The 18156-nt window shown below is 37.4% G+C and overlaps 1 protein-coding gene across 1 annotated transcript in view; it reads right to left on the bottom strand.

Annotated features, from left to right (window-relative positions):
- Nucleotides 1-18156, bottom strand: part of Fat4 (FAT atypical cadherin 4) — a 212688-nt gene that overhangs the window by 37244 nt on the left and 157288 nt on the right. The window contains exons 8-9 of the mRNA XM_023705874.1: nt 12203-12453; nt 5957-10306 (exon numbers count right to left, since the gene is read on the bottom strand). Of these exons, the coding sequence (XP_023561642.1) occupies nt 5957-10306; nt 12203-12453 (4601 nt within the window). The remainder of the gene's footprint in view (nt 1-5956; nt 10307-12202; nt 12454-18156) is intronic.

The raw sequence follows: 18156 nt of genomic DNA, 5'->3' as shown, positions 1-18156 counted from the left end.
TAATAGAAAAGTATATATACTGATTATATGTAATCTTTTATACATGGAAACATACTATTTACACTTTCAAATGACATCAAAGTGATGAACAGACAGATCTCATCCTTCCCTAAACATAGACATATAAGAGAACCAGAAAACTTCATATAGTGATAAATCCCTGGCATCCTTCCAGATGGCACACCTCCAACTACTCCAGATGTGTAAACGTGAAGGAAAAGGTTAAAGGGGATAGGAGCCAATTATCTTATAATAGATCCATATTTAGAAATAAACTCTACCTACCTACTGAATTTTCTAACACCATACTTTCTTATTAAGTGTTGAAAGTTGGGGCTACGTTACAGACAGTGGACCCTGCACGCTGGAAGACACGCACTGGGGAGATTAGGGACTGTCATTGTGCCTTATTAGTAATGCTCCACTAAATGGAAGACTTGCCTTAGTAGAAAAACAGTACTGATTTATATTTTTAGGTTAATGTTTTCTTTTGGGATCTCCTGCAATACTGAAGTGTGAATAGTATGGAATATATTTTCTTCTAATTTACTACATTGAGAACTGTAGTAATTTTTCATAGTCATTAAAGTTCATGAAAACCAAGAAATTAAACTTTCCTATGCTTAATCCTGAAGCAAATGCATTTATCTTTTTCAATACCATGTATTATAGTTAATTAAAGATCCCTTTAGTGATATAAGAGTTAAGTTACACGATTTTCTTTTAAATATTAAACATAAAGAAAATGTAATGGGATATATTATTGCTTTTAACTTTTCCTTTGCATTTTTGCTGGTCGCTAAAAAAAATGTAAAAAAAAGATTCAGGGCCAGGGAGATAGCTCAGTGGCATAAGTGCCTGCCTGGCAAGTGCAAGGTCCTGAGTTCAACCCCTGGTAGTACTGAAAAAAAAAAAAGATTCAATTTCTTTAAATCATTCATCCATTTAAAATAGTTTTTATCTTATATTTACTATTTACATGGGATAAATATGGGATTTGTATAACATATTGAATAATAAAGTTAAAAATATATGTTTAAGATCTAAATTTGTGGTTACATAATTATAATTTACATACCTTGGCATGCTATTTGTTCCTTAATTGTCATTTTCACATGGAGCTGCATCCTTGCAAGATGTTCTCTAAGCAAACGCCTTGTTCCACTTACAATCAGAATGATTATTAGCATAAAGTCTCTCACTTGACATCAGCTCATAAGGCTTTCATTCTTTCAATATTTGGCACTATTTTTAATGCCATATAAAATATGCACTGGTGTTTTTGCATGTGTGTTTGTATGTGCAAGAGAGAGAGAGTTTGTGTGTGTGTGTGTGTGTGTGTGTGTGTGTGTGTGTGTGTAAGATTTGGGAGACAGAGTTTAGATACTCCAACTTGTGATTCTCTAAATTAAAACTATTGATAAAATACAGGCCAAAGTCTACAAAGGTAGAGTGAGAAAAATATAGGTGATTTTAAATAACTCAAATGGCCAAAAGGAAAATAAATACGTATCGGTCTTAGTGAGGCATGGCCTTACTAAGAAACCAGGATTTAATGAGCATTACCAGAAGGCATAGCCACACATTAGCTGGTCTCCTCCTTCACTTTTCTCCCCATCCTTCTCAGCCTCCAGCCCTTGCTAACATGCTTCCTGATGCACTAGATTTTAGCTTCCACAGAAGACAGAGAACATGTGTTATGCGTCTTCTGTGTCTGGTTTATTTCACGTAACCTAATGTCCTACAGTTTCCCATAAACACACAAAATTATTACATGTTCATGAAAAATAAAGAGTATGATCTATGTAGTGTAAGGATTTTTAGAAATCCATTGTATGAGGTACACATATACATAAGCACAGACTTCGTCTGACAGCATTTGTGTCTGACTAGCTCTAGAAGTAGATGCCTCAGTGTATGACCTCTGTCTTCCCTGATCTCTATCTTCTGCTAGCGGGCAGAGCTGAGCTACAAATAATAAGTCAAGGTGATTCTTTGGGGTACGCCTTTACAAAGACCATTAGACAAATACATAAATTTAAGTGAAACATTCCAGAGAGCATGGATTAATATACAAAAATTAATCATTTCTGTTACACTGCTTCTTACAAAATAAAAGAAATAAAGCTGCATCTGTTCTGTTTACTACGTGTATTATCCATATAGGATTTGAAATGAGAAATCACACAATTTCGAAAACATAAGATGCATATTAATCATTATTATGTTTGCTTCTGTCATTCAAGATCAGTTGGAGACTGAAGTAAAGTAGGAGATATACAAAGAATTATCACAAAACCTCACATAGCATTTAAACAAAAAGATTATAGAGGCTTCTTTATCTCTGGTTCTAGGGGTGGAGTCACCAAAATATAGGCTCCCTTACCTGTGATGTAAAATAGACACTTTGATACTACTTCTCAAAGGCAGATATTATGTGCACCAGGACCCTGTCTGTCTCTCTTTATTGCAGGCCCAAAGACTACTTTTCCTAGAATCAGCACAGCACACATTTATATATTCTGCCAGAGATGGAGAGAAAAGGAAATTGCCCACTACAAAAACGTAATCTGCAGTGGCTGCGTCAGGCCCTGAACTGTCCTTACTGCTGGCAGCCCTGATCTCAGCTAGTGCGAAGCTTCTGTGAGCCGTTTCTTTCTATTTCAAATACTTTCCCTGCCTGGAGGTCTTATCATAGTTTCAGGTTCTGACCAGCTTCTAACAAGCACATTTGCACTCAGGCGTACTGTGAAGAAAAATTAGAAAATGAGAAAAACATCTCTTAAGAGTATAAAGAAAACATTATGCCAGGGGCGAGTCAGAGAGGCTCTGGACTCAAAGTCAAAGTCAGACCTCACTGGGACATTTTTGGTGCCAACTCTACAGACAAGTTACATAATCTCCTTTAATCCTTCTACACCCAGTATTGTTTTGTCTTTAAAATTGGAATGGTGATTACATCTAGCCCATGGAGCTTTAGGAAGTACATGTAATATAGTCTAGAAGACAAGGAGATTGAAGCAGTGTCCCATTATCATTCAATAGATTTTGGTATTTTACGACAAAATTGACAGGATTCCTGAAAGTCTCAGCTGTCACACGATAAATACTGTATCTGTACAATTAAACATAAGAAGACAAATAAACTAGAGAGAAGCAACACACCCATTTATGAAGTGAGCAGCACATGTTGAAATTGGCCTGCACGGCCTTCATGTAGAATAATGGTCCTTTCCCTGCACCTATCAATAGAAAATACGTTCATGTGTTCTTTATTCTAGGACTAAATATAAATCCACTACCTCTACATGTCCACTTGTGCCTGTATCGAAACAAGACAAAGAAATAATATTTCATTGTTGAATTTTCAACCAAGAAGTAACTTTGAGGGTAGGTGGACATGGGGAAGCGTTTTAGCAATGCTGAACTCAGAAGAGAGAAAGCGTTTATTCATGACCTTAATGAGACAGCTCTGTGAAGACCCATGCTTATTTTAGACTACTTGGCTTTTATGTCTCTTCAGTAATTCTCTGGCATATTTTTATATTTTATAAAATTTTAGGGGCTGGGGAAGTGGCTCAGGAGAATAAACGCTTCCCAGGCAAGGGTAAGGGCCTGAGTTCAATCCCCAGTTCCACCAAAAAAAAAAAAAAATTATAAGATATTTTATAATGTAATACTAGTTACTGTCACTTATTGGAAGGTAGATGATGCTCTAGGTATTTTTAGTCACATTTATTTATTTAACAATCTCAAGCAAAAGTGATTATGATTATTGAACTCTATCTTGATAATTTTATAGAAGGGGATATTCAGGATCCCAAGGTTAGATATAACTAAAATAAATTCTATCATATCTCTGTTCTTTACATGTCACATGCTTGCTCTCCTTTTCCTTCAATTATATTTCAGGAATATTATTTTTCTAAAAGGAAAGTCTACATGTTCTGCTTCAGCTTTTTCAGGCACATCTTATATTACCAACTTTCTTAAGATAAAATAGTAAATATACACATTTTGAACACATTTAAAGTGTTCTCTAGGGGCTGCGGAGATAGCTTAGCAGTGTAAGTGCCTGCCTGCGAAATGCAAGGCCCCAGGTTCAAGCCCTGGTACCACATGCTGTGTCAGCCCTGCACCATGCCGGCCACAGAAACCTGGGTGGTGGCCCATGCTTGTAATCCTGGAGCTGGGGAGGCTAAGACAGGAAGATCACTATGAGTCCAAGCTGCATAGTGAGACCCTATACCAAATAAATAAATAAATAAATAAATAAATAAATAAATAAATAGTATACTATCAAAATGTACTTTTTAAAGATCTCATTACATTTTGTTCCATGAAACAACTGTAACAATATTTTAAATGCCTGTCTTGGTTTTGGCTATACTTTAAGTTGGGTTTATAATATCATAATACAATATAATATACATATTCTAAAAATATATAGTGGGATGGGGAGATAGCTCAGAGGCAAAAGCACCTTCCTGGAAAGCACAAGACCTGAGTTCTATCCCTGGTACAAAAAGAAAAAGGAATACCATATATAGAAGTAAATTTAACTGTCCTGAGACTTGTAGACAGCACCATGATAATGCCCCTTGGAACACCAAGACAGTAAATCGATGGAAGAGTGCTAAAGACAATGTAATGGAAACAGACAGAGAGTAATATAATGAACATCATGTCTTATATCGAAGACTAGCTGAACAAGTTTATGCTGAGTGTTTAAAGCTACTTCTGAAATGTCAAGGTAAACTGCGGTTCTTTATTTCATAGCTTACCTTAGAAATCAGCCTATTATGCATTCTACCCAACTATTAAAAATAACCAGTCACTTAAATCAGTCTTAGAGCATGACTCTTGTCTAGCCTCTTCACAGTTGGGAACACACAGATGAATATGATTACGAAGATCATAAAATGAGAATGAAGAATGAAAGAATCAACATCAACAATTACTAACAATTATTTAGGACACAAAATACTGCAGGGCTTATGTTTTATATGACAATACTTTAAAATTTATCACATTATTTTCTAGAAAACAATTTTTGGAGCCATCATGGTAACATAAAAGAAGGGAAAAAGACATATTTTTGTATGTATACAGAATAGTTTGGATATTTGTATCGCTGATTTCTCTTGGTCTACTGAAAGGTGCAGTTAATGCTTAAATGTTTTTTTCTTCTTTTCAATTTCTTACATATTTTTTACCAAGCTAAACAACTAATTTGAAGACATATTGCAATATAGTAACCACTGTTGAACTCTTAATATTTTGCTTAGTGAAATTCTGTATCATTTCTAATATTCTTTTTTATTAGTTTGCAGTCTCTTTAAAAAGTTACAGCAATGTGTAATACAAAACCCATTGTTGAATGCCTCTTTTCTTGGTCTTCTGAATGTGTACCATTCCTAAAGTCTTAATTATTATACTTCCTTTAAAATACACACAAAAAAGAAAGAAAAACCCAGTACTTGGGAAGCTGAGGCATGAGTTCAAGGTGAGCCTGGGTGACAGTGTGAGTTTAAAGCTATCCTGAGCTACATAGTGAGACGGTGTCAGAAACAAACAAACAAACATAAAACCTATTTTTTTCATTCTTATAAGAGACATCAAGCAGACAGAGTATAAGCTTTGGAGTTAACTATGTAGGCCTCAGTCTGGACACTAAAAATTAACTGGATCACTTCCAAAACTTTCTTTAACTTCTTTCTAGTTCGACTTTCTTATCTGTAACAACTAGAAAATATTCTTACCTTACAAAGTTCTCACAAGTAAATATAACATAATATAAATATATCAGAATGGTGCCCAACCAATATTAAAGTCTTCAAAATATGATTATATTCACTCTGGTGAAAAATATATTTAAAATGATAGAGTCCATTGCTTTCTACTATACATGACAGGGCTGATGTTTTAGGGGAAAAAAAGTCAAACACCATCATACCTGTGTATCCAATTTTGCAAACACAGTTGAAGCCTCCTGGGAAATTCTGGCACACAGCGCTATGCTTGCAGGGACTAGGTAGGCATTCGTTGATGTCTCTCTCACAGGCTCTCCCGGTGAAGCCCTCTGGGCAGCTGCATGAAAACCCTCCCACTAAGTTGTGGCAGGTTCCGCCATTGTGGCAAGGCGTTGGAAGGCACTCATCTATGTCTATCTCACACCAGCTGCCAGCATATCCTGGCAGGCACTTGCATAAGAAAGGCTGCAGAGGTTCATTTGCCACAATGATAACAGGGAGACTCTCATGACTTTTCAGGGTGGAACCCACAGCCAATCTTCTAATACAGCTTCCTCCATTCTGGCAGGGACCATGAATGCAGGGGTCATGGTCCACAGATTCTACCTTTACCCCACTCTGCCGGAGAAGGATTTCTTTGATACTTTCAAAAAAGGTGGCTACCCCACTGGGATTTACATACTGATTATTATGGCGTTTCACAGCTGCCAAAAGAAATGTTCTGTTATTCTCTTCATATGCACCATAGAGTTGCACAGCAGTCCCTAAGCCCGTTAGCTGAGAACTGGCAATGCGTAAGAAATGAAGGTAGTGGTTAGTCAGGAAGTCCTTTACTGTTGGTACACTGACTCGAAGCAAGATACTATTATCCACTGTAGCATTGGAAAATCCAGCAAAGAAAACTCGGATGTTGCTTGTGACTGTGCTGTGAACTCCATCATTGCTAAGGACAGTCAGATCAAATGTGCCATCTGTGGACCGTGGCTGGGAATTCAGGTCACAGGTACCTCCAGGAATACTAAAGAGGCTTGTCACTCCAGAAGTAAGGGAACAGTGGAACCTGTCTAACACATCTGGATCCTGTGGCTTCACGGAGCCTAAAATTCCACCAGGAAACAAATTGCCATAATAATTAACGAATATCTCCACTGTCCGAGACTGAGAAGGGTTGTCATTTTGATCTATAACTTTGATGTGCACTGTTCCTGTGGAAGACATTTGAGGAACACCAGAATCCCTAGTAACTACAGACAGATAGAAGTCTGAAATCTGCTCTCTGTCAATCTCTCTAGTTGTACTCAGAACTCCAGCAGTGTTGAGGCTAAAATAATTGGTGGCAGGGCCTGTGCTTAGCAGGTAATAGGTGAAGGGGCCCTGATTAGGGGGGAGATCAGGATCAGTGGACTGAAGGGACATTACCAGAGTTCCTGGGCGTTTGTTTTCCATAACTTCTCCTTCACTGATGGTCAACATCGGCCCATTATCATTTATGTCTTCCAGGGTGACCAATAAGGAAGCACTTCCTGTTGCAGAGGGGGTTCCTGAGTCAACTGCCAACACCGTGAGGTTATAGATAGGCAGGGTTTCTCGATCTAACTCGGCCGTGACAGTGATTTGTCCTGTCTGTGGGTTAATGGAAAAGGCACCGTTTTCATTCCCTGATCCTATGAAATAAGAAAACCTGCTCCAGCTGGGGATGGAGTCTGAGTCAAAGGCACTGACAAAAGTCACATGAGTTCCAATTGGCACCCCTTCACTGATCTGAACACTATAGATTTTTAGGCTAAAAACAGGTGGGTCGTTGGCATCGAGCACGGTGACATTTACAGTGACTTCATCTATATCAGCACCCCTGATGCTGCCAAAATTCTTGGCCAGTACCTTCAAAGACACCCTTTCTTCCTTTTCTCTATCAAGAAGTCCAGAGACATAAATCTGCCCAGTCTTCTTATTGATCTGGAAACCTTTCTTTCGACTATTACCAAAAATTAAATAGTGTACCTCCCCATCAGGGCCCATATCGCGGTCACTGGCAAATACTTCTCCAACTATGGTACCTTTAGGAGCTGCTTCTGAGATTTCAAAATAGTAAAGTTTGGAAACAAAACGAGGCACATATTCATTTGTCCCTTGTAATTGGATATTAACTGTGGCAAAGCTACATCTTTCTTCATCAGGCACATTGAAGGCTTTCACAGTAAGGTGGTAGCTCTGCTTGGTTTCAAAGTCTAAGAAGCCTTGGGTGGTGATGACTGCTGTGTTGGGATCAATGACAAAGAGGTCACTGTCTGATGACTGAACAGTGTATGCAATCACAGCATTGGTTCCAGAATCAACATCTGTTGCACTGAGGTGGATAACTGTGGTTCCACTTGGGGCATTTTCCAAAACTGTAGGGAAATATTCATCAGGGGAAAATACGGGGGAATTGTCGTTCACATCAATCACATTTACAGTCACACTGCAGTAACCGGTTCTGGCAACCCATCCTCCATCTGTTGCACTAATTGTCATTTCGTGCTTCTGGCACAGCTCATAATCGAGAGCTTTGGCTAATGTTAATACACCTGTGGAAGAATTGATTGCAAAAATGCCTTCTTCATTTCCTGCAGAAATGCTGTACCTAATCAAGCCATTCATGGCTGCATCTCGATCCCTGGCAGAAACGGTTCTGACAATGGCTCCAACACTGTGGCTCTCGGGGATGGTTGCACTCATGTGGCTTTGAGAAAATTCAGGTGTGTGGTAGTTTTCCTCAGTTACAATTATTTGAACAGTTGCTTGGGAAGAAAGTGGAGGGTTTCCTTTGTCCTTTGCTGTGACTGTGATCAGAAAGTTTTGATTCAAGTCAGAAGTCAGGGAAGATGCTACAGAAATCCATCCTGTATCATTGTCCAACTTAAATTTCCCTAAATAATTTTCATTGGAAATGAAATACTCCACTTCAGAATTCAATCCAAAGTCTTTATCATCTACTGCAGTCACTTTGATTAACTGTGTACCAACCTTAACATTTTTGGTGACAGGAGTAAAATATTTATTGCTAAGAAAATGAGGTGCATTGTCATTACTGTCAACTATGTTGATAGTAACAGTTGTCTCACTAAGTAAAGAAGGATTACCTCGATCTGAAGATGTCACTATGAAGCTATGCCTGTTAATGTTCACATTGCTGAAGCCACTGACATTCTGGTATTTTAAGACCTGCTTATTAAAAATCTCTCCAGTTGTGGCATTAATCCTGAAATACTCTGACTGAGATTTGATAAAATAGAATACTTGTCCATTTGATCCCTCATCAGGATCTGTTGCATATACCTGAGTCACTTTGGAACCAATCTCAGTAAGCTCAGGGCAGTCTAAATAATAGGAGGGTTTGCTAAATCTTGGGGCGTTGTCATTGATATCCATCACAAATATGGTGACATCTGTACTTACAGTCCATCCAGAATCATGGGCAGAAACTCGAATTCTGTAACGGTCTTTATCTTCCCTATTTAAAGGTCTACTAATGATGATATCCCCTGTGCTGGGGTTAATTGTAAATGGAAGAGTTGTGTCCATTATAGAATATCTGCTGATTGCATTTGCACCAACATCTTCATCTGATGTAGTAACACGTGTAACTATGTATCCTAAAGGGGAGTTTTCAGGAACATGGGCACTAAATATTTGAGAAAATCTAGGAGCATTGTCATTTTCATCTAAAACGTTAATAATGACTTTTACTGAGGTACTCTGAGAGGGGGACCCTTTGTCTGAAGATTTTATGGTGAGCATATAATGAGACACTTTTTCTCTATCTAATGGTCGAATGCTTCTAATTTCACCAGTGGCATGATTGATACTGAAACTATTTTCTTTGTTGCCATTAACAATTTCATAATCCAGTTGTCCATTTGGTCCACTGTCCTTGTCCATTGCAGAGACAGTAAGTATTCTTCGAGGAGAAAGGTTTTCTAATATTTCTGATACAAATGGATCTTCTTTAAAAATTGGGAAATTGTCATTGACATCCAATACTGTTATGTCAAGTTTCTCGTAAGAAGAGAAAGGAGGGAAGCCTCCATCCCTGGCTTCTATCCACACAACATACTTTTGTATCGTTTCAAAATCCAAAGGTTGACTAATAGACACTTGTCCTGTCAACTGATCAATTTGGAAAGTATTGCCAAGATTCCCACTTGCAATATAATAAGATAGAGTTTCTCCCCGCAAAGAGGATCCTGTGATTGTGGTGACGAGAGTTCCTGGTGGTTGGTTCTCAGGGAACATGAATGTTTGTTCTTTGGCTCTGACTTTAGGAAAGTCGGCCTTGTTGACAAATCTCACAGTTACTGTTGTAGAATCTGTCTTTGCAACTGAACCACCATCTTTCACATGAACAGAAAATGTCACTTCTGAAGCCCCATTAAGTGGTCCAGCTGCCATGATTGATCCCCTCACTGGATCAATGTGAAATTTTTCAGAGTTTCTACCCGAAAGAGAATAATGCAGTTCAGAATTGGGTCCAATATCGGCATCTGTAACTGTGACTGCAAAGACGAAGGAACCTATAAAAAGAGGGAGTTTACAGTTATAATCACATACAAACCAAATAAAATATTGGTAGCAGGTTAGTGTATTAAAAAATCTATATTGCTGCTTGATATGATTTTTTTCTCATGATTACCAAATGTCTTCCACATTTTCTCTCAAGTTCCCCAGACAATATCTTTAATGATAGTCTTCACAGATTAATGTTTTATTTGCTCACTAAAACTCGTACTGTCTACTGGCTTTAATATTTTTTAGTATGCCTTGGAGAGAAGCACAATGAAGGCGACCGGCTTATCATTCAGAATCATAGCTCCCAGGAGAAAAATCTGTACACAACTCATTCCAATAAGCATGGTAGCTCACAAGCTTTCTATAGAGTTGTGCTTCTGCCAGGAAAAAAACCATTGTCCTATTGTGATTTAAAATGCCTTTGACTTAGTATATAACCAATTATTTCAGCAAAAATGATGTTTCTAAAATTTACTGTATCATGACAACCAGTGTTTCATAGCAAAAGTATTTTACCTGTGACCTATGACTATGTAGAGAGAAAGTTATGTGTGTGCATAAATATGCATGCATGTGCATAAATAAATTAAAGTAACTACAAAGTAATGAGAAATAATAACTGAGGGAAAGATGGACCCAATTTGGAGTCCAAAAGTTAGTGCTTTGAATGAGCACCAGTGGAACAGACTGTAGTCTAAATATGCAGAAAAGCTTCCACACGGACACTTCCCCCCAAATATTTTCATTCAGAATCACTTCCAAACACTCTAAGAGAAGAGTATGTGACAAAAGTAAAAAGTCTTTCATTAAAAAGTACAATATCTCTCACAATTATAAAAAGCCTAATGAGGACAAGACGCTTTGGCACCTCATTTTGCAGAGGAGATGCTGCCGCGCATCACCACACACTGCACAGAATTAAAATCAGGTCTCAAAGAGAAGCGTCAGCTAAAGCTATTCATCAGGGAGTTTTGGTTTTGATATTTACATTTCTTTGGATAGAAAGTTGGCATATACCTTTATGGATTTTACATTTTCTATTGGCATCAATTCTCCACTCTCAAGTTGATAAAAGATTAATAATTACTAAGGAGAAATATTGAATCCACTTGTTTTTTCCTAATTAAAGTATTTATAAATGAAGAGCAACAAGTTAATCACAAGCTATATGTATTTTCCTGTTTGAAAAGTCAGCTGAAAATTGCAAATGGCAGATTATCCCATAAGACAGACACTTCTTGAAATAAACAAATGATATGAACTACATTTGAAAAAGACGTGGGAAGATAAGTACATATTATACCCAGAAAAACTGGAATAAAATATAAAGATGATTTAAAAGTATTTATTCTTTGAATATTTTATAAAATTATATTTATGAAGAATTGAATAAGATATTTAATTTCTACCAATAATTATATTTAAATGCTTACTACTTCTTAGATAATGTTTCAGATGCTGGAAATAGGACATGAAAAATAGAGCCGATGCTCCTTCTCTCAGGAAACTTACAAAGAATTATTTAGGAAATACCCACCCTTAAAATTAAAGTAATATATATTTTAGTTATTAAAGTGTTCAAACAAAATGAACAAGTATTAATAAAAAGATGTAGTAATTATAAAATCCTATACATGGTAGGTCTTGGAAAAATGAGTTAATTTAGAAGCTTCAAATTTTCTTCAATTTTATCAGGCAAAACAACTTGAATTAGAGGCTTTGAAAAATCAGCTTACATAAAATATAAATCTCTCTATAAAGACTATAGAGCAGAAAAAATATATATGAAATATATGTAAATAATTATTGAATAAATATACATAAATAATGTCACTGTGTTCATAAGAAATATTTGATATATTTTGCATATATCCATGGTGTCTCATAGTTAACTTGATTACCTGGGAGAGTAGGAGATGGGATATGAGTGACATATGGATGATGCTGAAATCTTGGTGGGTTGTCGTTGACGTCAGTCACAGTTACAAGCACACTGGTGGAACTGGAAAGAGACTGCGGAGACCCAGCATCCCTGGAGACCACGATCAGCGTATAATTATCTTTGGTTTCTCTGTCTAGCAATGCACTTGTGATGATTTGTCCTGTGGATGGGTTGATGGTGAACTGAGAATTTCCACCAATGATGCTATAACTAAAGTAGAGGGCAGAGAGAGGCAGATTTCTTTTAGTTATCATACTGTAACATCTTATTTACTAATATTAAAAATACTTATTAATATTTAAAAACTGAAGTGTAAGTGTAAAGAAAAAATTGTATGTAATATCATACAACAATGAAGAATGGCTAGAATAAAAGGATTTCAAATACTAAGTGAATATTACATTAACAACAGTTATTTCCAAAGGTTAAGTGATGTCAAGCAGGGTTCTGTAGTTTACCAGGACTCTCAAATCACACAACATCACAAAATAAACTCAAAATATTACTATGCTTTAAATAAATGAGCCTGAATCTGAGACAGGAGGATTGCTGTGAGTTTGAAACCAGCCTAGGCTACAATGTGAGCTCAAAGCCAGCCCGAACTGCACAGCAAGATCTTGTCTCAGAAAGACAAACAAAATAAATAAATGAGCCTTTGTTTTAAATAAGAGTATTAATTAGGGGCTTACTCTGATATTATGCCTTGTGGCCAGGCTCACAAATGATTTTTTTAAAATCAGCTAAACAATTATTTTTCTGTAGTATAACATAATAAACCTGAGAAAATCAGTTGGAGATCTTATTGTTTAAAGACATAGACCATATTTGACATACATGGGCTGTCCAGGACAGTTAAGGAGCTGGTTATTTATACAGAGATATTCTTGGTTATTAATTCCCTCACTCCTCATATGGCGATGCTGCTCTCTTGTCTAGGGAGGTTTGACATCGTTGTGGATATTTGATGCTAACCAGATTGGCTAGCAAGCAGCAGTTTCCACTGAGAAGAGCTTCTCTCTTCTTTATAAAGAGTAAAGTGTGCTCTCTGTCCAAATTCCTGATGTTATGTCTCGGGTGGGGTCCCAGAGATCAGGAAAGAAGTAGCTCAACTTGAAAGTCCAGGAATTACTTCTGGTCCATAATAAAAAGTTGGAGATAGCAAGGAAAGAGGTGTCTTCAAAAGTTTTCTTTAATCCAGCGAAGATATATGCTTGTTAGAATTAATACTGTGCTTCTAGAGCTTAGCTTGTGTCCATATAAACAAAAGAATAGAAAATGTCTAATAGAAAATAGAGAGATTTTTCAAAAGTGCCACTTCAGCCAGTAATGTATACCTCACATATCCTCACAGCCTGAAGCAAATGTTTCAGCATTTTATCCCACTTTATGGAAATAAATATGTGGGAGGTGATATTTAAAAAGAATAAAGATGCTATAAAATTACCAAAAAAAATCCCCCTAAAAGTAAAAGAATGTAGAAGGGACTGGTGAGAAATGACTGCAGCCCTGGCAGATTGCTTGGGAGTGCTCAGACAGTTAACCTTTCAGCACACCCACAGCCTGGAATCGAGAGTGAACAACAATAGAAGGAAGATACTTCCTGGACCAGCAGTAACTATAAAGTAGAAACACTGACCCTTTATAGTAAATTAATCGATCCCATTATCAAAATAAAAATACCAGAGATTTATGGACTAAGTCTTTTAAGAATCAGTAATTCTGATCTCCTGAAATAATCAATGCAACTTGCCTTTCAAGGAAAGTTTGCAGAGCATATATTATGAGGAAGCATATAATTTTTATTTGGAAAAATTTGTTGTTATCAATGTATGTAGAAATTATTAAATTTACAATTTTTAATTTAGAAATTAAATTTCAATTTTAACAGAAAAAAAAGATTCATAATACTGTCATGAATTTTCTTGACACATTTATGGCAGCAAAAATCAAGGTTTAATCAAATATTTGGTTCATTAAATATAACAAAACACAAATGATGCAAACAATGCAAATTTGGACTTGGAAGTAGTGTTGATGTGAGAAGTACGGTGTAGAAGATAGGCCTTGTGTTGCAAGCAAATAACAAGACATCTGGCCCGAGTTGAAATAAATGTATGACCTTACGTCAGTCATACGTTTGCATTTTTATGTTGTCATAGATGTTATTGCCTGTTTATTGGTAGGTAATATATTTAGTATTTTTGTGAAGAATGAATTGTCCTATTCATATATGATTAATTTTCCTAAACTTGAAAAAGTTCAAATATGGATGAAAATTATATTTTAAATCAGAGCCATTCTGTAGCACCAGTAGAATGACAATTTATTCTTCTAAGGGAAAAAGAGAGAAGAAACACAAGCTGCACCATAGACAGTTATACAGCTAAGATAAAATTACCCCCAGGTGTGTGCCTCCTTTGTTAGGGACTTGGGTTGTTTCTCATCACTTAGATATGTTTCTCCTGCTTCCGTGGGCCCATATATTTTGTAAGCTTTTGAAGTTTACTGAATTGGGCTTTGTGCTATTTTCTTAGCAGTTAAACATCTGTGCTGGTCCTTAAAGGTTTTCAGCAAACCATTGACATCTCAGGATGTACTGGACACAACTAAGGAATTTATCTGTTCTTTCTTTTAAAGTTAAAACAATCCTAACAGCTCAGTTTGAGTTTTGTATTTTTTTAATAGATGAAGAACATGAAACTAGGGGAAATTAAAACAGTTGCACAGAGAAACTCAGTCTATACACAGCAGAGCAAGAGTTGGATTTCTATCTTTGCGTGTTTCTTTCCATTTGAGTACAATATGAAGCAGTTAAAATGCAGCTGAGGGAATGTAGGAAAACAAGAGATGCTGTACCTGCTTGCTAAGGTCAAAGTTAATTCTTGTTCAAGGGGGATCAGTTTACAGCATCCGTTTACATGGCTTTAGTACAAAGCACATCAACAAGCATGGCTATCTATTTTCTGATTTGAGAATAAAAGAAATCACTATTGTTGTTTTTTGTAATTTTTTTTTAGGGAAGGGTCTACAGAGTGTGTAGGGTCTCACTACTAGATCAGACTCATAGCGATTGTCCTGTTTACAGCCTCCCAAGATCTGGGATTACAGATATGCGTCACCACACCCAGTCTCAAGTGCTGTCTCAGCGTGCCCCAGAGCTGGGCCGGCACCCAGGTTTTCACCCCCAGCCTCTGCGCCTGCTTGCAGGCGCTCTAATCCGCTGAGCTATTTGGCCAGTCCTAAGAAATCACTGTTTTAAATTATCTGCAAGAGATCAATGTTATCTGAAGAACAAATCTATTGAGTTTTATTTTTAAAACTAAAGCTAAAATATCGTCATTTGGTTTTGTAAACTTTCCTTGCCCCTGCCTAAGACCTGTTAAGAAAATATGAACTGTGCAGTATAGTAGGCAGATAAAATCATTTAGGAAGAGGCTGTATTTTTAACACAGTTCATGTGGGTAGGAATCTAACCTGACTAGTAGCACTTAAATTCATAGAACCTCTGAACTTTTCTAAGTTCTCATTCTTTGTCCATAAATGAATGTTTACATGTACACTCCTTTCAGTTTGTAGTTTTGAGTCTTAAATAAAATTCTGTATGAAAAACCCCGAGTTTGGCAACTGGAAGATAGTAAGCACTCAAATTCTAGGTTTATACACACAACAAAGTAACACTTATAAAATAATAGTAATTTGTAGGCATTTCATTATATTTATATATGTGGATATTTAAATGGACAGACCAACAAGCAAATATGGGTAAGACTCCTACTTTTAAGCCCACATCTTAGATAGAAGACAGACATAGAAAAGTAAATGTGGGCCAGCCCACATTTTTCAGCAGATTAAAGCGCCTGCCTAGGCCAACACAGGGACCAGGGTTCGATCCCCTCCATGCTGGGCCGGCCCCTTCCCCAGGGATCGCTGAGACAGCAATTGAAACTGGGCATGGCGATGCACTCCTGTAATCCCAGTGCTTGCGAGACTGAAAGTAGGAGAATCATTACTAGTCTGATCTGTGTGGTGAGACCCTGGAGACGCTGTACTAAATACATAGAAAAAAAAAAAAAAAGAAAGAAAAATAGTAAAGAAATGTGAGGCGAGGAGTGGGTTGAAGAGCCATGACACTGCTAAAAGCCAGCACAGGTGGATGGAAGCCACTGGACACTTGGGGCTGTAACGATGAAAATTAAATCTTCCTGCAGTAGCAATAAGTTCCAGCTAAGCTTGGAAAATTTGCCTAATTTATATAATTTTGGAAAGGGAGAACATATATTTTGAAGAATACCTTAAAGCCCTTTCAGTAAGATGAGGATCGTAAGTGCAACATTTCGGCCGCAGGTTGCACGTCTGTGTGGTAGGATGCAGCTCACCATGGTAGTGGGAAAGCTGCCAGAGCCAGTGAGGACACAAATGGGTATAGCTGCATTCCAACAGCACTTTATTTTCAAAAGCAGGCATAGAGCCAAGCAGAGCCTGCAGGTGGGGTTTGCTTACCTGTGGTCTAGGCTATAGAATGACCTGACTATGGCTAAGAGTCTGGGGAAAGCTCTGATCCTTTTTCCGAGAGCAGAAAATGATCTGGTGAGGCTGAAATTTTGGCATTATGATTGTTGATTTGTGCAGAATAAGCTTGGGAAGACACTGGGGCCATTTATGGAGTGGCTAGAATATAAAAACTGGGCACAAGGCCATAGGCAAATTGGAAGTTGAAAGATTCAGGGACAGGGAAAATCATTGTTGTAGGGGAGCCAGTGAATGCACCAGCTGATTTGCACTAGGGCCACTGTCCTGAGGCATGGACTCAGCCCAGGCCGCCTCCAAATCACATTCCACCACCCTGGGAGGGACAACATTGTAAAACGTAAACTGGTGGTCATGTTAAGGCTCTGCTTGAAAGACTTCCTTTGTTTCTCCTATTAGATGCAGAATGAAATTGTGACTTCCTTTTATGGTATACAAGGTATATTGCCAAGCTACTATAATCATATTGAAAGACTGATGTCCTTTAGGGCCATACTTTGCATTGCTCCTTGGTTTTTGTACCTGTTATCATTTTTGATACAACATAGTTTATCCTTTACTTGCTCATAAAATACTGATTTTTCTAAGAATGATTAATGACATGAAGTTTTTTATTTCTCAAATTATATAGATCAGACTGTTCTTTCTACCTATTCTGTGCTTAAAATAAATTTCTTATAAGATAATACAATTACGGGGGCCAGGTATGCAGCTGGCAAGCACAAGGTCCTGAGTTTGATTCCCAGTAACAACAACAATAAAAAGTAATATAATTACTTATAAGATTATAAATTAGCTAGTGTTCCTAAAAGTCTTCCAATTTAACAGAGAGATTAATAGGAAGGGCCTTGGACAGTACAGTGCAGTACACAGGATGGTGGAACTAAAAGCCCAAGTCAGGGAAGTATGTGTTTATCATAATAATCCAAACAGGTTGTAGTTATGAGCCTCGCAAGTCTCCTGGCAGGAGGAGTTACAGAAAAAAATCGAAGTCAGAAGCATTAGAAAAGAGCACCCAGATGTGCTCACTACTCAAGTAAAGGAGAAGAGAATGGTTATGGTACTGCTGAAAGAAAGTAGAAAATCATCAAGAGAATCAAGAAGGGCTCAGGGTCTCATGTGCACTGAGATTCTGATGCCAGCAGATCCTGCAGGTAAAATAAATTTCGTGGGGAGTTATGTAATTGAGAAGCTCTAAAAGGTGTCAGGGTTCATGGGGCAGTCCTAGACCTCTTTTCTGCATAGAATTCTTGATCACAGACACAGAAACTCTCTCTCTCTCTCTCTCCCTCTCTCTCTCTCTCTCTCTCTCTCTCTCTCTCTCTATCTGTCTCTCTATCTTTCTTTCTGTCTTTGTCTGTCTGTCTGTCTGTCTGTCTCTGTTTC

The sequence above is a fragment of the Octodon degus genome, unplaced genomic scaffold, assembly GCF_000260255.1.
Source record: "Octodon degus isolate 3935 unplaced genomic scaffold, OctDeg1.0 scaffold00231, whole genome shotgun sequence".
In the NCBI taxonomy this organism is placed as follows: domain Eukaryota; kingdom Metazoa; phylum Chordata; class Mammalia; order Rodentia; family Octodontidae; genus Octodon; species Octodon degus.
Note: the sequence above shows the minus strand (reverse complement) of the source record. Positions and strands in the feature narration are given on the sequence as shown.